This window comes from Chionomys nivalis, chromosome 3 (assembly GCF_950005125.1).
Source record: "Chionomys nivalis chromosome 3, mChiNiv1.1, whole genome shotgun sequence".
Lineage (NCBI taxonomy): Eukaryota > Metazoa > Chordata > Mammalia > Rodentia > Cricetidae > Chionomys > Chionomys nivalis.
The window spans coordinates 75,231,536-75,259,093 of record NC_080088.1 but is presented as its reverse complement, the minus strand read 5'-3'; the positions used below and the strand labels follow the sequence as shown (position 1 = coordinate 75,259,093).

The 27,558-nt window shown below is 46.1% G+C and overlaps 1 protein-coding gene across 2 annotated transcripts in view; it reads left to right on the top strand.

Moving 5' to 3' along the window:
* The window catches only part of Gnb1l (G protein subunit beta 1 like), an 80,835-nt gene that overhangs the window by 33,769 nt on the left and 19,508 nt on the right, over positions 1-27,558 (top strand). Inside the window, exons 1-5 of one of the 2 annotated variants that reach the window (XM_057764784.1) lie at positions 14,610-14,629; positions 16,756-16,895; positions 17,246-17,371; positions 21,487-21,649; positions 25,583-25,681. In XM_057764784.1, coding sequence (XP_057620767.1) covers positions 16,771-16,895; positions 17,246-17,371; positions 21,487-21,649; positions 25,583-25,681 — 513 coding nt within the window. In that variant the 5' untranslated portion in view covers positions 14,610-14,629; positions 16,756-16,770. Of the gene's footprint in view, positions 1-14,609; positions 14,630-16,755; positions 16,896-17,245; positions 17,372-21,486; positions 21,650-25,582; positions 25,682-27,558 lie in introns of those variants that run through there. The other variant, XM_057764783.1, reaches the window with a different exon arrangement.

The window sequence follows — 27,558 nt, the reverse complement described above, 5'->3', positions numbered from 1 at the left end:
ATGGTGGCTCTTTGCAGCAATAGAACAGTGACTAAGACACCATATAGTTCTGGTAGGTAGCCAACCACAGTGGCAACTACTGATGTTGTTTTGAAGACCCAGAGGGCTTCCCTGACAGCGTATGGTGATAGCTCACCCCTGGAACTAAGTTGTTGTTGTTTTTTAAAGATTTATTTATTTATTATGTATATAATATTTGTCTGCTTGTATGGCTGAAGGCCAGAAGAGGGCACCAGATCTCATTATAGATGGCTGTGAGCCACCATGTGGCTGGTAGGAATTGAACTCAGGACCTCTGGAAGAGCAGTCAATGCTCTTAACCTCTAAGTCATATCTCCAGCCCCTGGAACTAAGATTTTCGTTTAATAACTTATGATTTCTGGGAGCAGCTTTATCCTCCCGTTTAGGGTACCTCCCCCCCCCATTTACTTATTTATTTTGTGTGGAAGTGTGGCATGCTCATGCTATGGCATGTATGGAGGGGGGTTCAGAAGACAACTTATGGGAGCTGGTTCTCCACTATTTGGGTCATTACTTGGCAGCAAGGGCTCTTACTCTATTTTTTTTTTAAATATTTATTTATTATGTATACGACATTGTGCCTCCATGTATGCCAGCATGCCAGAAGAGGGTACTAGATATCATTACAGATAGTTGTGAGCCACCATGTGGTTGCTGGGAATTGAACTCAGGCCCTCCGGAAGAGCAGCCAGTGCTCTTAACCACTGAGCCATGTCTCCAGCCCAAGGGCTCTTACTCTATTGAGCCATCTCTATTTTTAAAGTTTTCTTTATCAGATATCAAGTCTCCTTGTGACTTTTTTCATATATTCTTAGTTTGGGTGACCCTCCCTCCTCCTCCTCTTCTTTCTTCCTCCCTTCCTCTCCCCTCTTCCCCCCATCTCACTGTTCCTATTCCCTGGTTAACCCTTTCTATTCCCAGTATTTCCCTTCCACTTTCAACTTTCGTTCTCACCTTAAAGCCTTTTCTTCTCCCCTCTCAGGGCCTCTTTGTAGGCTCCTGATGTTTACATGTATTCATGCCCATGTAAATGCACATATGTAAAAATCAGAAGCTAGGGTCTCTGCATGAGAGAACATGTTCTGTTCATCTTTCTGAGCATTGGTTACTTCACTTAATATAATGTTTTCTAACTCAATTTTCCTAATTTCATTTTTCTTTACAGATGAGTAAAATTTCTTCATGTAACTGGGTGGTGGTTGTGTGTCAACCTGCTCTACAGAGTGAGTTTTAGGACAGCCAGAGCTACAGAGTGAGTTCCAGGACAGTCAGGGCTACATGGAGAAAACCTGTCTTAAATAATTTTTTTAAAAAAATTCCTTCGTGTATATATACCACATTTTTATTAACATTCATCAGTTGATGGATGTCTAGGCTGATTTCATTTCCTTTCTTTTGTTAATAGAGGAGCAATAAACGTGGAGTAACAAGCATCTTTGTGATAAGATATAGAATCCACATAGTAGCTCAGTTTTTTTTTTTTTTTTTTTCAATTTTTCAATCATACTCTCAGGAAACTTGGGCCAAGTGTCATGGGACTGAAGGCTAAAACTTGACCAACTGAATGCTGGGAACTATGAAAAAAGTTTCAGTCCAGTCCACATAGCATTCAGTGAACTGAAAACCTGTTGAGAGTGAGCATTTTGCTGATTGAGCTGTTCCTTGCCCAGCTACTGATTTTATATGCTAATGTTACATCTTGACACTTTGTTCAATGTGGTTATGGTTCTAAGAGTTTTCTGGTAGATTCTTTAGTGTCTTTTATATAGAGATAATTTCACCTGTACATAAGGATACTTTAACTTTTTCTTTCCTATTTATATCCCTCTTATTTCTTTTTCTTGTCCTGTTACTCTAGCTAAGACTTCAAGTACTATATTGAACAGGAATAGAGAAAATGGTTGTCCTTATTTTGTTCCTGGTTAAGTTTTTCCTCCATTGTAACATTATGTTGGCTCTAAGTTTGTCATATATATTTATGTTGAGTATGCTTCCTCCATCTATAATGTCTTCATTATTATCATGAAAGGATTTTGGATTTTATCAAAGCTCTTTTTATCTTATCAAAGGCCATCTATTTAGGTGATTATAATAATCATTTTTATATTTTTAAATATATATTTGACTTTATGTGAGTGGGTGTTTTGTATGAATGTCTACTGTGTGCATGCCTTGTGTCTGGGAAACTAGAAGAGGATATCATATCTTCTGGGATTGTAGTTACTGTCAGGGTCCATCCTCAATGGGGTTCACACTTTCCAGGGTAGGGGTGTGTGGATTAGAAATTTTAGGCAGAAGGAACAGAGTTACAAAAGAAAAAGACAGAGACACAGAATAGTAACGGAAGGGCAATCAAGTGAATACTGAATCTGTCCATGTTTATTTTCCATATGCTTATAAACCCAGTCCAAAAAAGAGGAAGAAAGCCAAAGACCTCTTCTTTTCATGATACAAGGAACAAAGTGATTACCATCTTAATACCCAAAACACCTTAGGTCAAGATATCCTATTAGTAGGCACACCTAAAGTCAAAACTATTCAATAGCCTTGAAGGAGCAAGAATAGGCCTGAACTCTCTGACCTTTAGTCAAGGTGGACTGGATCCACTTCAAGGCCTGTGCTTCTGGTACAGGACAGATGACTGTGCCTGTCTTAGGCCATCTTCTTCTACTTTCCAGACTTAATTATCATCAGTACATACATTCCGTCATGCACATCCTGTCTTAGATTGCCTGGAAGGAAACTATCTTACCTGGCATTAACTACCAGCCTCTGTTAATAAAGGGTTAAGGAAGGGTGTGCAGCTAGGCACTGTGTGTCTCTGAGCTCTTCCTTCCCTTCTCAGACTGCAGCATGATAACATAAGAGAGTCAGGAGAACAGGCTCAGAAATCTCACTCCAGTTCCTCTGGGAAGGCCTCAGCAGCTTCTGTATCATCAGGGCTGGCATTCTTCTGCACACACTGGACCAGATGTTCAAGAAGCCATCGAGCCTATTCTCCTGTTTAAAAAAAAAAAAAAAAAAACAAACAAAAAAAAAGCACAAACTTACCATCAACTACATAATCCAGTGCAAGGGTCTTTCTCTTTTGCTTTAGTGAAGGTTGCTCTGGTGCCATCATGCCAAAGTCTTTCTGCAGCAGATTGCTCATGGACATCCACATTCAGGAAATTTAGAGTAAAAAGAGCATGATTTAAGGCATTATGTGGTGACTGAGATTATAATTCCATTTTTATCTTTTGAAGTTGTGTTTTCAAGGAGCCATGGACATGCTCCACAATTCCTTGTCCTTGAGGAATGCCTGTTTTATGTTCAGTATTCCACTGGGAACAAAATTGCTGAAATGCTTTGTTAATCTATCCAGACTCATTCTCTGTCTTTATAGTTTTAAGAATTCCCGTATATGAAAAACACTTTAAGCAGTGAGTTGTCACATGCTTAGTAGCTTCTCCAGTCTGTGCAGTGGCCATTAAGAAACCTGAATATGTATTGATTGTCACATGCACATATCTTGATATGTCATATTCTACAATATGAGTAACATCCATTTGCCATAAGTGATTAGGAGGCAGGCCTTGAGGATTTGCTCCCTGATGAGGTACAGATAAATATTGTGGACATATATCACATTGCTTAACCATCTGACAAGCAATTTCTCTTGTTAATCCAACTTGGTTCCTTAAACTTTTACTATTTTGATGATGTAAAGCATGCACTTGCTGAGCACACTCAACCTGAGATAAAGCAATCAATTGGATAAATTTATCAGCAAGAGGAAGGTGTTCATCAAGAGGACCGTTTTGCCATAATACTGCCATGGGAGTAAGTTTTGTAGGTAAAGTACATGCTTGCCAAGGTTGATCATAGATGATATAATGTACCTGCTGTTTTTGTATATATCCACCAGCTCCAGTACCTGTCTAGTAGCATCTGTAAGGTGTCTGGTGGAATTGGGGTCACTACTCCCATTAAGAATCTCATTGAGTGGCTCAGGGTCTTCTGTAAACAACTTTAAATAGGGCTATAGCCACTGGATATCTCTCAAATAACTTCTGGCCACGTGATGATTTTGATCAATATGTTCTTGTTTTTCTTCAAGTGTTTTATTGAGAATTCTAAATTTGTGTTTATGTGGCAGATTGGCTTCAGTTTCCTGTTGTTGTTACATTGTTACCTCGCTTGGCATCACATTGAAACCGAGTTTGTAAAATGAATTTGAGAGCATTCTTCTGTTGCTATTATGGAATAATTTGAGAAGGATTCGTGTTAATTTTCCTTTAGGAAGGCCAGGTCGAATTTCTTAGTGAATCCCTTACAAAGGTCAGGTAGAATTCCACAATAGATCCTTTATAAAGATCAGGTAGAATTCCACAGTAGATCCTTTATAAAGATCAGGTAGAATTCCACAGTGGATCCTTTATAAAGGTCAGTAGAATTCCACAGTGGGTCCTTTATAAAGGTCAGGTCGACTTCCTCAGTGGATCCTTAATAAAGGTCAGTAGAGTTCCTCAGTGGATCCTTTATAAAGGTCAGTAGAGTTCCTCAGTGGATCCTTTATAAAGGTCAGTAGAATTCCTCAGTGGATCCTTTATAAAGGTCAGTAGAGTTCCTCAGTGGATCCTTTTGAGCCTAGACCTTTTTTAGTTTGGAGGTTTGTTTTGTTTGTTTGTTTTAGTTACTCTTTTAACCTTACTATTTGTTACAGATATGTTTATTATTTATTTTTTCTTGGTTTAACCTTGGTCCTAAATGTGGTGAAGTATAAATTTTTAATGTTCACCTTGTTGATTTGGTGATAGCTGGGTCTTCTCTTCCTTTCTTTAGTTAATTTGGTTAAGGGCTTGCTTATTTTGTTTACTTTTTCAAAGAACTGACTCATTTTATTGATTCTTTGTAGTGATTTTATTGTTGGTGTTAATTTCCATTTCATTAATTTTTGCCCTGACTTTGATTGTTTCTTTCTGTCTTCTCCTTTTGGGTTTGACTTTCTTGTTTTTCCCAGGCCCTGAGATACACCATTAAGTTATTTTTTAAAATCTCTGGGTTTTTTTTTTTATGTAGGCACTTATAGCTATGAAATGCTCTGTCAGAACTACTTTCATTGTTATCTTACATGTTATATTTTCTTTATTCTAGGACTTTTTTATTTCTTTCTTCATCTCTTCAGTGACCTATTCATCATCCAGTACTGTGCTGTTCAATCTCCCTGAGTCTGTGAATTTTCTCTATTTTCTCCTGTTGATTTCTAGCTTTATTTCCTTGTGGTCAGATAGGACATAAGAAGTAATTTCAATTTTCCAGCGTGGTGACACTTGCTTTGTTTCCTAATATGATCTATTTTAGAGAAAGCTCCAGGGGCTGCTGAGGAAAATGTGTACTCTGCAGTGTTTGGATGGAATGTTCTGTAGATATCTGTTAAATCCATTTGATAATTTTCTGATGTTTCTCTGTTCTTTTTTAGTTGGGATGCACTATGTACTAGAGAGAGTGGGTGAAGTCATGTAGGCAGAGACTGCTCTTTGTTTCCCAGCTGCCCAAACCCGAATAATCACACAGAAACTATTTTAATTACAACACTGCTTGGTCTATTAGCTCAGGCTTCTTATTAATTAACTCTTACATCTTAAAGTAACCCATTTCTATTAATCTCTGTATCGACACAAGGCTGTGGCTTACTGGTAGGAGTCCAGCATCTCTCTCATTCGGCACCTATGTGGCCTCTCTCTGACTCTGTTTACTCTCTCTTTATATATCTTTTCCAGCCTGGCTATATTCTGTCCTGCTATAGGCTGAATCAACTTCTTTATTAACCAATGGTAATAAAACGTATTCACAGCATACAAAGGGGATCCCACATCAGAGTCACTCAGTGTTACTATGCTTAAGTTAATCCATTACCTTATATTTAGTACTGTTTCTTGTATAAAATTAGGTTCAGCCCTGTTCAATGAGCATATGTTTAAAATTGTAATTTCCACTGTTTTTTTTTCCCTTCTGAGACAGGGTTTCCATGTATAGCCCTGACTGTCCCGGAAACTCACTCTGTAGACCGGGCTGGCCTCAAACTCAGAGATCCACCTGCCTCTGCCTCCTGAGTACTGACATTAAAGGCGTGAGCCACCACTCCCAGCCTGTAATGTCATCTTGATGGGTTACTCCTTTCATCAATATGAAGTGATCTTCTTCACCTCCTTTGACTAGTTTTGAAGTTTGTCAGATAGAATGGTGATAGCTCACTGTACCCTCCTCGGAGAGGTGTCTTCTTGTAGTAGACAATTAACACAGACTCACAGCTAGACAGCATGCAAGAGTGGGAGACTGAAGCATTTAGTCTCAGATGCAATGTTTTCATAAAAGCCATCAGAGAAGGTAGAAAAGCCAGAAGTGGTGGGTGACTCCAAGGAAAGCAGTGGGGCTGATGTATGTTATGAACTTACAGAAGTTGTGACAGCATGCTCAAGACTTGCACAGATTCACTCCAGACCAGAATCCCAGCACTGAGAAGGGACAGTGGGCCCTGAGTCCACCTTAGCCAAGAAGCTATTTGCAGTTGATCAGCTGAGAGAGGGAAAATCAGTTTTCTCCAATGGAGTGGCACTGGGTGTATCAGCCACACCCTAGGGCAGGTTCATGCTCAGAAGTGGTTGGCCGTCTCCCTGTTTTTGTTCTTTTGTTTGTGTGTGCTTATTTTTATATTTTCTTATTTGTTTGGGGTTTGAGTCTTTTGTTTTTGTAAGAAAAAAAGAAAAGAATATGAAATTTTCCAGGCAGTGGTGGCACATGCCTGTAATCCCAGTACTTGGGAAGCAGAGGCAGGTGGATCTCTGAGTTTAAAGCCAGCCTAGTCTACAGAGCAGAGTTTCAGGACAACCAGGGCCACACAGGGAACCCTGCCTCAAGAGAGAGAGAGAGAGAGAGAGAGAGAGAGAGAGAGAGAGAGAGAGAGAGAGAGAGAGAGAGAAGAAAAAAGAAAGGGAGAAAGAGAAAAAAAGAAAAGAGAAAGAAAGAAATTGGCTGTGTAGTGGGGGAAGGGGAATCTGAGAGGATTTAGGAGAGAGGGGAAAGTATGACCAAATAAATTATAAAAGATTATTTAAAAATAAAATGAGGCCGGGCGGTGGTGGCGCACGCCTTTAATCCCAGCACTTGGGAGGCAGAGGTAGGCGGATCTCTGTGAGTTCGAGACCAGCCTGGTCTACAAGAGCTAGTTCCAGGACAGGCTCCAAAGCCACAGAGAAACCCTATCTCGAAAAACCAAAAAAAAATAAATAAATAAAATGAAAGGAAAGGGAAAAGATGCAGAACAAAGAAAATACAAATACAAAGAAATTTACTGTTTTAACTCTAACATGACGTAGGAAATTTCAGTATGCATACAGGTCTCTTCCCTGGATGGATGATTTTCTGCTGTGATTGCATTGATAATATTTTATTTATTGTTTTTAGTGCAGTGTTCTTTTTCTTTGTGGCTCATTATTCATAGGTTTTGTCTTTTAATGGTGTCCCACGTGTTAAGGTTACACATCTTTATTAGCTTTTTCCTGAATGGCTCAGTTTTCTTCCTTGTCTTCACGTCCTGACGTTGTTGAGGCCTTTTACTGAGCTTTTATTTGTCTTACTGAAGTTTTCGTTTTCCACATTTCAGTCTGGTTTTTCTGTAAACCACACTCTTAGGAAACTCAGGGGCTCAAAGTTGACAAACTGCTGGGAACAGTGGAAAGAAGACGAGAGTCAGTGTCCAAGGGTGGAACCTCTTTGAAAACAGCTGGGCGTGGTGACACACATCTTTAATCCCAGCACTTGGGAGGCAGAGGTAGGCAGAAATCTGTGAGTTTGAGGCAAGCATGGCCTATAGCACAAATTCCAGGACAGCCAGGACTACACAGGGTTTTGTCTCAAAAAAAACAAGAACAATGGGCTGGAAAGATGGCTCAGCAGTTAAGAGCACGGTCTGCTCTTCTGGAGGACCCAGGTTCAGTTCCCAGCCCCCACATGGCAGCTCATAACTGCAGCGCCAGTTCCAGGGGATCTGACAAACTCACACAGAGAAAAATGCAAGACAAAACACATAAAATAAAAATAAATTCTTAAAACAATGATTGAAAATAGACCCTCTATAAAGCGTTCACACCTTATTCTCCAGCCACTTTAAGGAGTAAAGAGACACTCTTTCTGTGTATGTATACTAATATATTAGTTATCACACATGTATGAGTGGAACAGGAAAGAAGAAAAGCTAGGTGTGGTCGCACATATCTTTATCCCAGAATTCCAAAGGCAGAGGCAGTTAAAGGCAGCCTGGTCTACATAATGTGTTCCAGGACAACCAGGATTATGAAGAGAGACCTTTTCCCATCTTTAAAAAAAAAAAAAAGAAGAGGAGGAGGAGGAGGAGGAAGAAAAAGAAGAAGAAGAAGAAGAAGAAGAAGAAGAAGAAGAAGAAGAAGAAGAAGAAGAAGAAGAAGAAGAAGAAGAAGAAGAAGAAGAAGAAGAAGAAGAAGAAGATGTATAATAAAGATGCAGGAACTGTGAAAGAAGCTGGTGCTCTAAATTGTTGAACCATAGCCCAGCCCCAGTGTTACTTTGTTTGTTTTTGAGACAGGGTCTCCCTACATAGCCCTAGTTGTCCTGACACTCACTTTGTAGACCAGGCTGACCTGTAACTCATGAACTCAGTCCGGCTTCTGCCTCCTAAGTGCTGGGATTAAGGACGTGTGCCACCACACCTGGCTAATGTTACAGTTGTAAAGGTTATTAATGGAGAGGTGGTTCATTGGTTAAAAGCATTGGCTGTTTCAGGACCTGGGTTTGGTTCCTAGCACCCACATGACAACTTGGCCACCTGTAACTCCAGTTCCAGAGGATCTGACACCTTCTTCTGACATCTGTGGACTGCAGGAATGCACACAATCATACATGGAGGCAAAATACCCATACACATACAAATAAGGCCATTCCTGCTCTTGAAGGGGCGAGAAGCTTTTAGATCTCCCAGATTGTTGTTTTTCCCCTGCCTTCCTGAGGGCACACGTTGCCTTGTCCAGGAGTGGTTTCCTTTAGCAGTTCTTCCAGTGCTCAGCATTTTTCCTCGTCTGAGGACATCTCTATGTTTAGTATTTTTGTTTTGTTTTAATTTCAGTACTTTAATGTCTATAATGTCTAGTTTTTCCAACTGTAGGTCACAAGTAATAGCAATAGCAAAAGGTTTCTGAGCCTAACAACCCAGAATTAACTGATAATGAAATGCACATGAACCTGAGTGTTTATGGCGGCTCTCACCCCAGTGACACAGCACAGTTCACTCAGCTTTGGTTCTGAACATCCACACACACTTGTGCCGAGCATTCCATCCTCCCGCCCAGAGCCAGGAAGTGCCGTCTCAGACAGCAAGGCTCATCAGATGCAGCGTTTGGACTGCACATACAGCTTACAGCCATGATAAATGTTTAATTGGAGAAAAGAAAAATTCTTAATTTTTTCCTATCATTAATTCCCAATCAAGTAAGAATCTAATTAGTGTATTATATTTGGATTGTATTTCCTTAACTTTTAAAATTATTGTTTGAGTTACTGATTTGAACTAGATAAAATTTGTTTAATAAAAGTTAGCTTGGTTATTGGAGGAGAGAATTTCCAACAATTTTTTTGTTTTGTTTTGTTTTCGAGTCAGGGTTTCTCTGTGTAGCCTTGGCTATCATGGAACTCGCTCTGTAGACCAGGCTGGCCTTGAACTCAGAGATCCGTCAGCCTTTGCCTCTTCAGTCCTGGGATTAAAGGCATGAGTCACCACTGACCAGCTCCAACAATTTTTGAAATAAACCTAAACATTATTCTGCCATTTTGTTATATATTAATGGAAAGTCATGTTCTCAAAGTCAACAGTAATAAAATCAAATTCTCTTTCAGCCCTGAAAACATTAAAGATTTCTTATATCTTGCAGTATTAAATATTCAGACAGGATTTAACTTTTTATATAAAAATAAGTGCATTCATCTCATTAGCTTATAATCTTGCTTTTTATCTTTAATAAGTGTATGTATATCCAAAAATTGTTTCAGAATAAATTTATAACTTACTATCAGTAAATCCGTTGTTTGTATTTATAGACCCAAGGCTGTGCAAAATTTTCTCCGGTGTAAAGAGTTTGTAAGTTGTAGCTGGAGACTTTTCTCTGTCCCACCTGGTCCTGCTGGACCGGTTTCTCTCCTGCCAACCGGTCCCTGCAGCCACTTATAAAATAATAATTCGGAGGCTTAATATTACTTATAATTGTTTGGCCGATGGCTCAGGCTTCTTATTGGCTAACTCCACATAAAACTTAACCCATTTCTAATAGAACCTTTACCAGACTCTCATGGATTCATGCTACAGTAAATAGAAGTGCAAGAAGGCCTGGCTTAGCAAGGATGCTTGTTCTCTGTTTGTTACCACAGTGGAGTGCTTGCGGGATGCTAACCTAGAACAAAAGGGCTGCTTAGCACACAGTTTGGAGGAATGAAAGTCCCTCAGTGGGCAGCCCCAGTGGCGGCCTCTGGTAAAGAGCCAGAGGAGATGGCGTCATAGTGTATATGTATGCAAGAGGGAATGAGCCCATCACAGACAGGGATCCAGAGAGCAGCTCAGGAACCTGATTCTCTCCTTCAGTTCACACCCAAGTCCTGGAGGCTAGTATTCCCTCCTGAGGGCAGAGCCCCTCAACAGTGAGTGTGAATTGTTGTAAGTAGGTGCCACCATACGAAGGTTCCTTAGCTGTGTGGGGACTGAGCTTTAATAAGTATGTCCTTGAGAGAGAAACCCCATCAGATCAGTTGACCTGGCTCCCTTGCTGTGTTCTGCCACCTTTCAGAATTTAATCATGATGTATTCATCAATGACTTGAGTTTGCTTTGTCCTCTTTGAATGCTCGTCTTTCCCAAACTTTCAGTCATTATTTAAGTGCTTTTTTCCCTCTGATCTCTTCTCCTCTCACTTATTTCTTAAACTTTATTGTCCCAGTGTTTCTGCTTTTCTGATGCTTTTTTGTTTGATTGATTTTGTTTTTATTTTTGTCTAGACAAGATTTCTCTGTGTAACAGTCCTATCTCTTGTAGACCAGGCTGGCCTCTAACTCACAGAGATCCCCCTGTCTCTGCCTCCCAAGTGCTGGGATTAAAGGTGTGCGCCACCACTACCCAACTTCTGATGCTTTGTTTCAGTATTTTGTCTTTCCGGTTTTATGTTGACTTTCTGTTAATCTGTCATGATGTTCGCAGTTGTTTCCTGGTTTATCACCAAATTAAAAAACAAAACAAAACGCAAACAAGACCAAGAACAACAAAAGGCTGGGCAGTGATGGTGCACGCCTTTAATCCCAGCACTAAGGAGGCAGAGGCAGGTGGATTTCTGAGTTGGAGGCCAGCCTGCTCTACAGAATGAGCTCCAGGATAGGCTCCAAATCTACAGGATACCCTGTCTTGGGGGGGAAAAAAGCAAAAAACAAACAAGAACAACAACAAAAAAAAAAACAGGAAAAAATACCAAACAAAAAAACTAACGCCTGGAGAGATGGCTCAGTGGTTGAGATCACTTTTTGTTGCAGAGAACCCATGTTCAATTCCCAGTACCCACATGGTGGCTCAGAGCCATCCATAACTCCAGATCCAGGAATTTAATGCCCTCTTCGACTTCTGCAGGTAACAGACATGCATATGGTGCATAGACATACATGCGGGCAAAACATCTCTGAACATAAAAAAATTAAATCTAATACAAATACATAACAGAAATAATAATAATGCCATATGATCTATTGTCCATACCCAGAGTTTCTCATATATCTCCAAAATCAGCTGTCCCCCAAATATCCTTCAAGGCCCTCCCTTTGATTTTTATTTATTTATTATTTGTATGTATATGCATGATATGGGGAATGTCACAGCATGCATAGGAGGGTGGGAGAATAGCTTGTAGAGTTTTCTTCTTTTACCATGTGGGTTCTGGTGCTAAACTCAGGTTGCCAGAGTACCTTTATCCACTAAGCTGTCCTTCTGATCCTAGCCTCCTCCCCGCCATTTTTGAGACAAGGTATCTCAATAAGTCTATCTGTCTAGCCTGGAACTCTGATTAGACTAGGCTATCCTGAAACTTATAGAGACCTACCTGCTTCTGCCTCCTACAAGATGGGATTAAAGGTATGTGCCATCAAAGGCCCATCCTAATCCTCTCTGTTTTGATCCAGTATCTAATTTAATATCTAGTATCTGAGTTGTGAGAAACAGACTGTGCTCACAAAGAAGGTTTTTATTTGGAGAGAGGGAATGGAAAAAGGAGGGACACAGGCCTCTGGGGACAGGAGAAGCAGAAGAGGAGAGAGAGAGGGAGAGGGATTGAGGGAGGGAGGGAGGAAGAGAGAGAGGCACAAAAACAAAACTAAACGAAACAGCCTGTCTGCCTCAGAGGAGCAGTGGGAAAAAGAGAGTGGGAATGGGCAGAGTTTGTGTACAAAGCTTCCTTCCATTCCTCCCTTCCCCCTCCCTTCCCCCCTCCCTCCAGGGTTTCTCTCTGTAGCCGTGGCTGTCCTGGAACTCACTTTGTAGACCAGGCTGGCATTGAATTCAGAGACCTGCCTACCTCTTCCTCCTGAGAGCTGCCCAGCTGGTTTTGATATCGCTTTAAGTCTGTAGTTTCTCTTGAGCTTGTTCATTTTCACAAGCCTAAGCTAAATTTCTTGTGTAGTGTCCCATGTCTGGATGTGTCTCTCCTGGAAATTTTTTAGATAATCTGTCTCGCTTTGACATCTTGAAGAGCAGGCAGAACCAAAGTGTGCTATGCATTGTTTTCTGATCGTTTGCAAGAGACGGGAAGTAGAACCTCAGCACCACGCAGCAGCACTGCATGGGCCATGCACAAGGTCTGCGGCCTCCACCCAGGGTGGCCAGGGGCCAGGGGCCAGGAGAGATAGGATTATACAATTATTCTCAATTAGATTAATAAAGAATAATTAGGTGTCATAAATCAAGTAACCATAAGATATTGTCATAGGAAAAATATGTAGGTAGAATTAATTAGTTTTCAAATAAAGCATTTATTTTAATTGCCTGAAATGATGGAGCCCTTAATTGTTGATGCATCATTTTGGCCTGAACTTTTCGGCTGTTGTAACAGCGTGACGTGACGGGTTTGTTCCCTGCATTTCTGGGGAGACAATAGAGGAGCCCTTGATTTCATCACCTCACAATGAGCCTTCTGCTGGGAGGCTCTGGAAACTCCCACCATGCCGCAGGCAGGCGGCAAGTGTGGGCCGAGCTTCGGCTGGCAATGCCCAGGGTCATGTGTGTGAGAACTCTTACACATGTATGTACATGAGTGTGCATGTGAGCACAAGTGTACACATGTGTTCTGGGGTGTACCTGAGGGTCTGTATGCCCTTGTGTGTGGAATACATCTGAAGGGGCTGCATCTGTGTGTGTGTGTGTGTGTGTTGATGTATGCATGTATAAGTGTGAGCATCTGTGTGTATAACATGCTACAGTGTGTGTGGACCTGTATCTGGCGAGAACACAGCTGGGCTTTGGAGGGCCCACAGCTGCCCCCTGAACCTGTTGTTTGGACTACCTGCTCGAGTCAGTTCTAGCATTTATGATCTTTTCAGGGGCGTGTGTCTGTGAACAGTGTAGGTCGTGCCTTCTCTGTACACATTGTGAAGAGTTAGCATTTAGCAAATGATAAGTTTTATATAGCTAAAGCTCCTTCCCTATTCCCCCCACCAAAAAAGACCAAAAAAACAGAAAAGAGGGGACTTGGCAGTTTGTACCTGCATGGTGACCTTGTTTTCTTTGAAAGCCCTTGAGGGAATCGGGGTCCAAGCATAGAGTTAGCCTAGAAAAGGCTTGACCTGGTGGGACCTGCATCAGGTCAGTAGGACGAGATATGTGTCTGGCATGGGTACAGACCTCCCTGGTCTTCCCCCATCCTTGTCTACCTTCCATATAGGGCCTGGTGGTCTCCTAGGAGCCTGGCTCTGGTTGCTGTATGTCTTCCACTGTGGTATGGATCAGAGCCCATACCTGCCTTTCCTGTAACAGAGGAAAAGGGAGGGCGTAGGATAGTGTGGGTATGGCACTGGGGCGTGCTGGCGGAGATGGGCTTGATAGGGTTGTCCTGGAGAGGCTGCCTGCTACAGAAGCCTTTGCACCCCTGGCCTCTTTACTGCTTGTCGCTGTGTGTGGCCCCAGCCTGTAGTCCCTCTTCCTACATTCCACGCTAGCCTTAAAGCCCAGTCTCCACTCTGGAAGAATCCTGCCCAGCTCTTGCTCCGTTCTTTTCCTTGCCATGTTCTTTGGATGGCTGCAGCTGCCACCCAAGTCAGGCAGACCTGCCTCTCCCTGCTGTGCAGGCTGCATGTAAGTAGAGTAGGATGTGTCTTGGCCCAGTGGAAAGACGCCTGAAACAACCTGCAGCCCCCTGCTGTCTGCCTCTGACCTTTTCTCCTCTACCTTCATCGCAGCTTGTGGCCTTGGGGCCACCCCTGCCTCTGAAGAGCGGTCAGCTGAGGTACTGGGGTACCGTGAGGGAATAGACTACAGAAGACTGAATGTGTGGTCCAGGGGGAAATTTCTTCTTTGCAAGGTAGACCCTAGGAGGTCTTGAATACAAGTCCTGTGCTTTGAGGCGTGGTCTGCTGAGACAGCAGTTCTGTGAGTGTGACAGATGACTTTGTCCTGCCCTTTCACATGTACCCTTCCTGGCTGCTCTGCCACTTGGTGGCACATGCCTTGAGAGCATTTCAGGTCCATTCCCAGGAATCTGGGGCAGTTCACTCAATCATTTCCTGCCTTAGTTTCTCAAAATTAAAGAGTATGCCATTCACAGAGTGGTTATAATTAGGAGTTCTGGCCTGGTAATGGTGGTGCACACCTTTAATCCTAGCACTCTGAGCAGGTGGATCTCTTGAGTTCGAGGCCAGCCTAGTCTACAGAGAAAGTTCCCGGACAGCCAGGGCTACACAGAGAAACCCTGTCTCAAAAACAAATGAACAAAAATAATTAAAAGTTTCGGTAGTTCGGGCCAGGATCCAGTAGGGCTGCTTGTAGCACTCTCAGGACCCCTCACAGCTCTCATTTGTAAGCACGTGTCTGCTGAGCAGGTGCTGGCGCTGGGCACAGGGCTGGCGCTGGGGCAGGAATGGTATTCGTCCTCCAGGCATGTCATTACTCTACTTTAGGGAGGAAAGAAAAGGGGCTACAAAGTGGAGGGCGCCCAGGGGAGGCACAGCAGTGAGGCCTGCTGGTAGATCAGTCCTGTGGGTGTCAGGATGAGTGCCTGTGAGTATGCAGGGTCAGTCTTGACCACCTGACTCGTGGACCACCATAGGGACAAGGACATGGGCTCTCGTGGGAAAAGGAGATTAGGTCTAACTCTGAAAAGTGTGACAAGTCAGGGTTTATAGCAGGGGTCAGGTGGAAGTGTTTCTCTGTCCTGCCAATTCCCAAATAATGACAGAAACTTAACTATTTATGAAAGCTCAGCCTATAGCTTAGGCTTGTTCCTAACTAGCTCTTAAATTAACTCATTTATATTCATCTGTGTTCTGCCATGTGGCTTGTGACTGTTTTGTCTCCTGAAGTCTCTACCTTTCTTATTCCCAGAGTCCTCTCTGTCCCCAGAAGTCCCTCCTAATCTCTCTGCCTAGCTATTGGCCATTCAACTCTTTATTAGACCAATCACAGCAGCACATCTTCACACAGCACAGATATATTCCACAACATGGGGGAGGACATGGCAGGAGTCTGGGGATCCAGGCTGACGTCGGACCAGGGTAAGCAGATGGCTTCGAGAGCACGTAGATAATGGGTGTGGGTGACACTAAACTGACTGAGTTTTTGCTAAAAGTGTTCACGTGGGCCTACAAGAAGGTCCAGGAGCCCGAATCAAGTTTGGCCAAGCAAAGACTCCTTTTTTTTGTGGTGCCAGAAGTGGAGTCCAGGGCCTTGAGCTTGGTAGGCAAGTGCTCTACTGTAGAGGCAGCAAGACCTCCATATTGGGCTCCCAGGATGTGATTGCCAAGGAGGGGCAGGCTTGGACCTTTGTGATTACCATAGCTGATAGATAAGATGGGGGTTCAGGGATGGGGAGTGCCGGAGGTGCTGAGCAGGAACTATGATAGGTTGGCAGTTGAGGCAAGGATGGGCTGCTGTAGTGCCTGCACTACGGGATGGTACGCGAGCCGGGAACTAAGCTGGAAACATAAAAACACACACAGAGACATTCAGGGACACGGGTCATTCTTGATACAAGAGTGCCAAGTTTATTGTGCTCCAGGGAAGCTTATATAGGGATCCTTAACTGAGAACCACACCCCAGCTCTCGGGATTTTTCAGCTGCAGGCCTCACCAGAACCCACTCCCCTGCCATCAGGGTCTCATGCTCAGAGCAGTTGCAGGCACAGGTAAACAAGTTGTTTTGCTCAGTTCACTCCAGCAGGCAAAGGGTCTGAGGCAGGCAAAGAAAGTCAAGGGGCCAGGAGTCCGCAGCCCCCAACAGGCTGCACTTTTGGCAGCTGTGTGGTCCATGCCAAGAGCTGGCTGTTCGTCAGCTACAGAGCCTGTCTGTTTGATGGAGAACAGCAGCATCCTTTCCCCAGAAGGGGCAGAAGTTGAGTACGGAGCCAACAGCTTTCTAGATGCCCCTTTCCAGCTGCCTTCTGAAGAAATAGAGAACTCTCCGTCACTCACATGTTCTCCCTTGCACCCCAGGACTGCATCTACCACATGGCAGCCCTATCCCCACCACCGCCTGGTCCCACGTTTGTCCTCCGAGGGACACAGTCACCTGTGAACACGCTGCATTTTGGTCTACCATCCCAAGCTCTGGGGAGCTCACTCCTTTTCTCGGGGTGAGTAACAGCGGTCCTACCCCAAGCCCACAGTGATGTCCAGCACTGGATTTCCCAGAGCATGGTGCTTGCCTAAGGTGCTAGCAGAAGGCCCTGTGCTTGCCTGAAACACTGTCCACTCTGGAACTCCTTGGAGGAGCCGAGAGTCTTGCCTCTGTCTCACACCACTGAGTTCTGGCAAAGTACCCCAACCCCAGGCCCTCTAGCCACCTCTGCTGACCTTCATTTCGGAGTCAAGTCTCCTCCAGCTGGTGTATCGCCTTCCACTGGCTGTGTGTGGTGTTGGTCTGGAGCAGTTCAAGATGTCTACTGACTGCAGACCCTGTCCCTGCCTTGCCTGTCGCCAACAGGTCTCAGAGTGGCCTGGTGCACATCTGGAGCCTGCAGACCAGAAGAACAGTGGCCACCCTGAATGGCCACAGGGGCCAGGGTGTGACCTGGCTGAAGACACTGCCCCAGGGGCACCAGCTCCTCAGGTGGGTCACAGCAGCACAAGGGAGCAGCAGGGGACCTCTGCTGGGAACTCTTTTGACAGGCCCCTGTGATTGCCTTTAGCTAGAGCAGAATAGCAATGAACCAAAGGTGTTAGGGGCATCCTGCCAGCTTGGCTGTAGTTTACAGAGAATGTGGGGCAAGCTCCAGCCTTTTGGGAATAGACAGCTCCGATTTCTCTCAGGCAGGACCATCTTCTTCCCTGGGGTTCTCTGGAGGTGTCATCTGAGGTAGCTGACACCAGACAGAAGGCAGCTGATAGAAAGGCCCTGGACTGTGACTTAGAAGTGGGCAGAGGTAACCGTACCATGTGCTAAAGGGACAGGGATGAATAAAGCAGAACCCAGGCTCAAAAGAGCTGAAAGTTCAGCCCTGAGGAGTTGCTGCTCACCCAGGGCCCAGACACTTGGGTGGCCTTGGTCTTAGGGCTAGGACCAAGCCAAGTGGCTTACAAGGCATGAAGGGTAGCCTGGGACTGGCACATATATAAACACCCTACCTCCCAGCCAGGTGATGGTGCTTCAGCCCCACCTGCAGTCCCCACTGAGGGTCAGGAGGCCTATAGTGGGGGCTGCAGGTGTGGAATGGCCAGGTGCATTTGCACTGCACTGGAGGCCACGGCCCACCAAGACTGCCTGGCCTCAGCTGTGTTTGGGTCCAGGTTTCTCCAAGAGGCCCTGGAAGGGGTTGTGTGCTTTCATATCTAGCAGGGCTGAAGGACCCCCAGCCCTACTTGCACCTGGACCACAAGAGCTGCACCAGCTAGCATTTCTTTACCTTCTTCATTATGAAGCCACTTCTTTCCAGGCTAGTGCAGGAGCACGCAGACCCTTTAGCACCTGAGTAACCACTGCCCAGTCAAGTACATCACCGCAGCACCGCCCGCTGTGCAGGCGGCAGCAGCCCAGGGCTGCTAGGCTGGCTTGCTGTGTGTCTTAAAAAAGAGCAGAATGGTTTTATGAGTTTTTCCTAACTTTAGGTTAGGAAAACAAAGCAAAAGACTGCCAGGTATTTAATACACACCTGTGGTCCCAATGCTCAGGGAACCGGACAGGATTGCTGTGAGTTTGAGGCCAGTTTGGGATATACCACTGGTTTCTGCCAATTTTTCTACTGAACTGACTGCATCTTTCTTATTGCTATGTGAAGTCCTTTTTATATTTTAGATGGCATCATTATTCTTCTATCAAAGATTATCTCTGCAACAGGGTGACATATGTTTATACTTTCTTAGGGGTGACTTCGTGGTAATGGAGTCACGTTGGCCAGACTGTCCCCATGTGGTCGGGCTCCTGGGTCTCATGGAGGAGACTGCGCTAAGACATGGACATCCTTGGCCTGTCTCCAGAGCCCACTATTGCTTCTTTTAGACCTGCAGTCCCTCTGGAGTGTGCTGCTAAGGTGGGGTGCAGGCAACGCCCGTTGCCCATCATCCTTTCTGTGCTTCCCCTCCTGCTGGGCTCTGTTGACATCAGTGTCCAAGGTCACAGACAGGAAGCAAATGCTAGCAGCTACATGTGGGCCCTGGGATCAGTTCCCTGGTCTGCGTTTCTCATGATCTCGGTACTTTTCAAGGGCTCGGTAGAATGCTCCTAGGTTCAGGATAAGACTGAGGCCCTGGGTTTGGGAGCAACCCCAGTGTGGTGACTGCCAGCCTTGTGGTGTTGGGGGTGCATGAGTCTCTGTCTCCTTGGCAAGTGAGACTGGCCTTGGTCACATAGGTGGGTGGTGTCTGCTGGACCCATTATCAGCATTCAAGAAGTTTAATTTCCCTAATATGAAAGCTTGTTTCTTGTTGGTTTTTGAGACAGGGTCTCACTATATAGTTCTGGCTAACCTGGAACACCTTACATTGTAGACCAGGCTGAACCTGAACTCACAGAAACCTGCCTCCTCCGTGCTGGGATTAAAACCATGTGCCAGTACTCCCTGAATAAAAATCTGAAAGTTGTAGAGTGTCATGTCAACTCTCAAAAAGTTTCAGATTTCAGAGCTTTTCCTAGTTCCTGTTTTCAAACTGGGGGGGCGGGGTTAACTGATGAAGTTTAACAAATATTCCAAGCTCTGAAAATACCTGAGCACTTGCAGTCCCTTGTGTTTTAGAAGGAGGTTCTTGTGCAGGGCCTGATGGCCTTAGCAGACAAATGAAACAGAAGATGCTGTTGGCAATGAGCCCTTTAAAAAGTGGGGAAGCATGCCGGGCGGTGGTGGCGCACGCCTTTAATCCCAGCACTCGGGAGGCAGAGGCAGGCGGATCTCTGTGAGTTCGAGACCAGCCTGGTCTACAAGAGCTAGTTCCAGGACAGGCTCCAAAACCACAGAGAAACCCTGCCTCGAAAAAACAAAAAAAAAAAAAAAAGTGGGGAAGCAGGAAACTTTTATCCCAGTACTCAGAGGCAGAGGCCCAAGGATCTCTGTGAACTTCAGGACAGCCAAGAACTATATAGAGAGACCTTGTCTCAAAATACCACCTACCCTCCCACCAAAAAAAAGGAAAAGAAAAGAGGCCTCAGCCCATAGTATTTCCTAGGTCCCTGAGAAGCAGGTCGTGGGGGGGGGGTCCCAAGAATATGTAGGTCAGTTAAAGCCAGCACAGGCCCTAGAACATTCTGGGGACACTCTGAGTCTGTGTTAATACCTGTTTTTTCCCACTGTTGGTAGCTTCCTGCAGTGGCTTCTGCCTGAAGTAGTTCTGTCTGGTGTATTCTCATGGAACTCTGTCTCCCTTATACCTGCTCACTCTGTTGGTAGAATACTGCTTTAGTCAGAATGGAAGAGCTGTCCCTGCTTCCCCTTTCTTAAAGGGCTCGCTGCCAATAGCATCTTTTGTTTATTTGTTAATGCTGCCTTCTTTCCCCACGCTGCAAGACACTTGAACCCCATCTTGGCTTTCCCTTACTCCAGCTGTAGAATCAACGTCTCTCCAGAAACCTGGCTGTTGTGCTTAGAAAACTGATGAGTTTTAGCACTGGGCTATCCATGGGTGGCACAGGGACAGAGACTTGAACCTGCATGTCCATCCTGTCCCACTCACCTGTGTTCAGCTGTGTGTCCTATCTGTATGTGTCTGGCCACACACATCTTCACGCTCCAGGTTCTGATATGACCCACAGTTCTATATGCTCACCAGCTGTACCACAGCTCTTTGGAAAGGAACCACGTCCCTACATCCACTACTGCTCCAATATTTGCTCAGCCAGAGAGGGAGAGCCAGTGCCTGTAAGGATCCCGGCCTGCTCAGGGCCACTGTTTTTACAGTTATGTGAATCTTTAACCATGTAGGCTTCAGTCAGCACCTCTCTGTGTGCCTCAGGTCAGCCTCTGTTTGGTCTTCCTAACCAGCACCCTGTTATCCACATAGTCACAGTGCAGTCCTTCACAGGCTGTTGCTCAGCTGGCTGGGCTGTTTTCATTGTGCACATGGTCTGTGGCCATGTGGCCATTTCCTCAAGAGCTACCCGCTGTGGTCAGTTCTCTCATGGTTCTCCATCCCTGTGCCTACTCCTTCTCTAGAATGTCACAGGATTGTAGTTACACGCTACAGAACTTCAGATCTGGCTTCTTTCACTTAACAAATCGTGGCTCAGCTGCCTTCCAACTGTTGCATGTGTCAGCAGTTGGCGCTGTCCCTTGCTGAATGGCACTCTGTGGCACAGCATACTTGGCCATTCTTTTGCTGCAGAGCAGCTGGATTTTTTCCAGCTCTGGTGGTGACGCCTGGAGCTGCTCTCAACATGCTTGCATGGCATTTTGAGTGAATGTAGGTCTCAAATGCACTTTGGAAGAGACCCAAGTGAGATTTCTGAGTCCTTAAAGGCACTTTACAGAGAAGAAAGGGGTGCAGATATACTTCAGTAGCACTGAACGGCAGGAGGCTGGTCATAGGTGCATGCATGTGTCCATAGTCTTAGTCTACTGAATTATCTTGGCCTCAGTGCCAACTCCGCTGTGAACCCTGAGGGAGAAGTCCTCTTCAACTGAGGCTGGATGGTGCAAAGCTTACCTGGCCTTCTTTGGAAGGGCTGTAGGCCAGATACCAGTTCAAGTGGGTACATAATGCTCACAGCGTCTCATAGACCCCCTCCCCTTGTTTCATCAGCCAGGGCCGGGACCTGCGGCTGTGCCTGTGGGACTTGGCAGAGGGCAGGAATACCATCCTGGATGAAGTTCAGTTGGACAGTGTGGGCTTCTGCAAGAGCTCTATCCTGGCCAGGGGACAGCATTGTTGGATGCTTGCTGTGCCTGGGAAGGGCAACAGTGAGGTAAGGACCAGCCCTCATGCACTAATGACACTGGGTTTGTCTTAACCAGACACACTTGTCCTTTCCCAGCAAGGAGGGCCATAGGACTCTTGTCAGGTCTGCAACTTACCTGCTTCACTACAGCTCCAGCAGCCTCAGGCTGATGTCCAGCCTGGTCACCTGTGAGCTCTTAGCCTTCCAGGGCAATGGTGAGAATCAGGAAGGGCTCAGGCAGACCTTGGTACTCAGCATAATGCTGTCTAGACCTGAGTGTTTGTCCACACACATACACAAGCAAGCATGTCTGTTTACATATTCATGTACATACATGGTTGTATACAGAGAGGGACCTCCAGAAATTGGGGGCCTGGATGCACTGCTAGCCTGTTGGAAGAGGCAGCAGAGACACCAACCAGTACAGTGAAGCAACAGGAGAATACACACACGGGTGGAGCTCGTGAAAATGCAGGTTCTGGAGGCTGCATGAGCATGGGAGTGGCCAGGGAAGGGAGGATAAAGCCTACATTTCAAAAGCCAGAATGAGAACAAGTCTGGAGGTAAGAAGAGGTTCAGAGGAACTCCTGGGCACCCGAGGCTTCTGTGAAACAAGCTGTTCCATAAACTGACAAAAAGGAAAGGAACAGGGGAAAAAGACATTTGAAAATGGCAACCCAGCAGCAGTGAGGCTTGAGCAACAGGGAGTCCCAGGAGATGGATCCAAAACCAGAACCCTCTGCTTGCTGTGAGAGTAAACTAGCCCTGTCTCAGGCTTCTTCCTATAGAAGTGCCATCACCCTGTGTGCAGAGCTATGGGTACAAGGCATGGCCAGTGATGAGCAGCCAAAAGGTGAGGACTGTGCTTCAACTCAGTACATGTACATTCTGGAAGTGATGGTGCATGAGGAGGCAGAAGTCACAGATACAAAATCTGCAGAGCCCACAGGCCATGACAAGGACTGTCCCTACCTGAGAACTCAGGAAGACCCCATTATGGCCGCAGGGAGAGGCTGGAGTGTAAGGGGCCTCAGGTGGGAGTTATTGGTGAACTTAGGACTGTCTAGGATCCCAATCTGGGATATGCATTGAGAGTGTAGAAAGCTCAGCATCCATCCTACATCAGAAAAGCAGATTCCCAGGTTCAGACCCAGGGCAGCTACCTTGCCTAGCCTGATTCTCCAGGCCTCTGGGAGCCAGAAGAGCAGTGCCTAGCCTTCCTGAGCGTGGAGCCTCCTACAGACACTGGAGCTTTCCATCTGGCACCCACTGCCAACTTTTGTTTCCAGAAGGAAAAATGCTAAGTTTGGGCAAGTGTGGCCACCCAGACGGCCGCGAGGGGTGGAAGCTCTCAGGCATTGTTTGGGCCTAAGCCAGCTATGCTTTTCCAGGGCCCAGTTTAGGCGGATTCCTGGCAGACTGGAAAACAACCATTTGCTCAGGATATGCTGGTAGCTTCTGAAAATACAACGTCCGGCTGTTCAGATGGCTCAGTGGTAAAGGTGCTTGCTGCCTGGCCTGACAGAAATTCCAGACTGCACATAGTGAGAGATCTGTGTCATAAAAGCTGTACACATACACAGAGGGAGAGGGGGGATGGAGGGAGGAAGGGAGGGAGGGAGGGAGAGAGAGAGAGAGAGAGAGAGAGAGAGAGAGAGAGAGAGAGAGAGAGAGAGAGAGAGAGAGAGAGAGAGAGAGGTAATAAAAACTGTTTTGAAAATCCGGCACCACCTGCACTGAGGGCTAGAGCCAGGAAGCTGGTTAAAACTGTGCAGGAACCTGTGACCTCCACAGAGGAAGACTGTGCTCATCAGCAGCCTGAGAGTAGCTGAGCTCTCTTAACCCTCAGAGTGGCATCTTGTGGGTCTGTGGCTTGGGGTGACCTGGCACTGCCTGGCCTGCTGTACAGGCGGAAACAACTCCCCCACCCCTCACATTAATAAAACTTTTAACAGGTTTTTGGCAAACTGGCAAGAAAAGTATATGTAGCTCCTAATTGGTGATTTAAATGCAATCATGAACAAATAAATGCCTGTTACTATCTCATTATTTATGAACTAGATCTGCTTGGAGACAAAATGACTTTTCTTGGGCAGGAGCCAAGCCTAACCCAGTACACGGGCCTGATCTGCCAGCACCAGCAGGAGCTGCCTGCTCAGTGCTGCTGGCTGTGGAGGACCATGGGCCTGAGGAGACAGGACTGTGGATAGGATCTCCCTCCTGTTTTCTCCCTAACGCGCACTTGCTGGCCCCTGTCACACTCTATCTCTGCTTCCCCTGTGGCAGTCCTACCTCCTATTACGTTTTCCTCTGTCCTGCCTTCCTCCACACAGACCCCCTTCCCATGTCGTGGGCACTCTTGGTGGGTTCCGCTTCCTCTGCCCTTGGGTGGCCTGCTGTGTAGTATGACTAGTCATCAGCCCCTCTGCTCACAGTAACCTCTCTGCCTCCTTAGAACCATATATTCTGGGCACTGTCCTGCTTACCTGTCCCTGGAGCTGTGACATCCATCCTGTTGCCTTGCCCTCTACATCCAGGGCCTAGGTCTCTCCCTTATCACCTCCCACAGGCAGCCAAGTGTTCTTCGGTCTGTCTCCCAAAGGCCTGAGCAAGGGCAGGGGCTATAAGACTCAGCAGCAGATGAGACAGGGCTGTGAACCATTACTAGTGGTGGCCTTTAGAAGTCCAATCACTGTGGGGACTCTGGTGAGATTACCCTGCCAGAGAACACCCTGGCCCCCATTTATCAGAAGTGGGCGTATCAGCAGGACTCTAACCGAAGGACCAGGTTGTGTGCTTGCCATTGTGCACTGCCTGAAAGCTGCCCTGGACCCAGCCCAGGTGACTGACATAGAATCATCTCTGGGACTGTGACAGATAAGTTTGTGGCATAGGTTGGTAAGGACATTGTACCAGCCTGGCCATCCTGGGTATATTCTGTCCAATTTATACCCTCCATCCCTTTGGAGCGCTGATGCCTTGTGTTTGCAGACTTGGGCATGCTAAGCAGGCTTGTATTCATGCGCTTGCTAGTTGCCATGGAGAATTTCTCTTGCTGGTACCTAGAGAAGCTCAAGGATTCCGGAATCCACTCAGCTCACATGACACCAGAAGGTACAAATAGGCACAAAAGTGCAGTAGAGCCCCAGGTGGATAAAAGGCATAGGAGACATCTGGTTTGTACTGGGATATAGCATGTCACGTGGGGCCCTTCTGTTCTGCTGAGCTCACAGAGAGGTGACACAAATGAACGAGGGTACCAGGTTAGCACCTTAGATACAGGATGTCTGAGGACCCAGTTTAGTCTGGTCCTTGTGGATGGTGCTGGCCAGCATATAAGCAGTCCACTTGGATTTGCATACCCACATGGGAAGCTGGCCCATAAGGCCCATCTCAGCCCAGGCACAGAAAGGCCTGGCATCTAGTTAGTCTAGGTTGGTAAGTCAGGTTCTTGGGTGCCAGGAAACCAGGATTCAGTGGAGCTGGCCTTAGCTCTGGCAACATGGTAATTTCCTAAGTGGGTAGTGGATGAGTCCCAGGCCTTCCACACAAGATTTTGCATCATTTTATAAGCCTGCGATTGGTCAAAGAAGGCCATTGCAGATTCTGAGGCAAGAGAGACAAGTGAAGGAGGGAGGACGGCCAGAGTAAGCAGGACCAAGTAAACCAGGCCTGCTTTGCCCAAATGACAAACTGGGGCAAGGTGTGCCATAACTGCTTGCTGGTGAAGGGCTGGTCATTCAGGAATGATGTGAGCATTTGTTTTGCAAGGACCCCAGGAGCATCTAAGCCCTTTAGCCTGTGGAAACTAATTAGAAGGCTCTGCTCTCAGGTCCCTACAGGGAGAGGAGCAGACAAAAACTCACAGCAGCCTTGGCTAATCGCCTTAAACGTCTCTTGTTTGCATAGCATAGACTCGGCTTGGCATCAGCCCAAATCAGCTTGTTTTCTCACTGTCAGGTTCAGATTCTGGAGATGCCATCCAAGACGTCAGTGTGCACCCTGAAGCCGGAGGCAGATGCCAAGCCAGGCATGCCCATGTGCCTGGGGCTGTGGCAGGTAAGACAGCGTGCGCCAGCCACACCCGACAGCCCTGAGTCATGCCCCACTCGGTTGCATTTGTCATCAAACCTATGGGCACTATCCTTTAGAGAACGTGTACCTGTTGTCTTCTGGGGCCCAACACTGACTGAACATCGGCTTCTTCTGGGCTCCTGCTGGTGCTTGGAAGAAACCCCAACAGAAACACTGCAAGGAAATCACCCTCCACAGGCCCTGGCCGGCTTGCTCCACAGTGCCCAGATGTGGCTGTGAGGAGGGGACAGTTAGGTCAGCTGTGGGGCTGGCTCCCAGAACACATGCCCTTTTTCTCAGCACTTTGGTCCTCGCTTCTACTGAGGCTGAGGGAAAAGTTGACTGATGTCAACAAGTCTGTGTGACCCTCACTGTTCTGGGCATTCACTCTTGCCACTTCTCCACCTTACAGAGGTCTCGGGAACCTTAGCATGACAGTTTCCCCGTGGCCATTCCAGGGAAGTCTAAACTGTAGCCATTTCCTTTTTCTTGATAGTCATTTCTCCTGGGGCTGCTGCAAAAACTAAGACCCAGACAGTCATCACAGCCTAAGGTCTGGAGTCCCTCCCTACACGGAGAAACAGGCCCAGACCTTCTCAAGGTGTTCAGGTCAGCATCTTTTACTCCTGGGTCTCTATTTACTGTCTCATTGCAGAAAATCCAGGAAGCCTCACAGTCTTAACCGGTACAGACACCACAGTGGGCGGGTCACAGGGCAGCGCCCATGCGGGGAGGGGTTGTAACCCTTTGGCCATCTTCTTGGTTCTCATTGGTGATTTCTCCCTTGTGGCTTGCTGCCTCCTTGAACACTTTTAAACGTGAGGTGAAGTGGGCATGACCACATGATTCAGTTTGGAATCGCCTGCATGACCCACAAAAGCATGGAAGGGCACCTCTGTGCCTACCCCAGGGGTTCTGTCTGGACGGAAGGCAGAAAGATGTCTGGCCTTCTTTCAACTGGCTTTCCTTGCAGTTTCTTGCTTTATTTTTTATTTTTATCTTATACGTATGAGTATTTTGGCTTCATGAATGTTTGTGCACCACTTGTGTGCCTGGTGCCTGTGGAAGTCAAAAGATAATTTCAGATCCCCTGGAATTGGAGCTATAGAGTATTGTAGCTGCCATGGAGGTGCTAAGAACCAAGCCTGGAACCTCTGCAGGAACAGCCAGTGCTCTTGACCACTGTGCTACCATTCCTCCAGCTCTTGCAGCTTCTCTCTCTCTCTCTCTCTCTCTCTCTCTCTCTCTCTCTCTCTCTCTTTCTTTCTTTCTTCTTTTTTTGTTTTTCTTTTTTCTTTTTTTTTAAAGATTTATTTATTTATTATGTATACAACATTCTGCCTTCATGTATGCCCACATGCCGGAAGAGGGAGCCAGATCTCATTTCCGATGGTTGTGAGCCACCATGTGGTTGCTGGGAATTGAACTCATGACCTCTGGAAGAGCAGCCAGTGCTCTTAACCGCTGAGCCATTTCTCCAGCCCTTGTTTTTGTTTTTCAAAACAGGGTTTCTCTGTGTAGCTTTGGTACCTGTCCTGGAATCCACTCTGTAGACCAGCCTGACCTCGAACTCACAGAGATCGGCCTGCCTGTGCCTCCTGAGTTCTGGGATACAAGGTGCACCGCCACCATCTGGCTTCTTGCAGTTTCTTTTCTTTTTTCTTTTTTGGTTTTTCGAGACAGGGTTTCTCTGTGGTTTTGGAGCCTGTCCTGGAACTAGCTCTTGTAGACCAGGCTGGTCTCGAACTCACAGAGATCCGCCTGCCTCTGCCTCCCAAGTGCTGGGATTAAAGGCGTGCGCCACCACCGCCCGGCTTCTTGCAGTTTCTTAACTGAGAGGGTTGAGTTTAGATTTGAAGTCT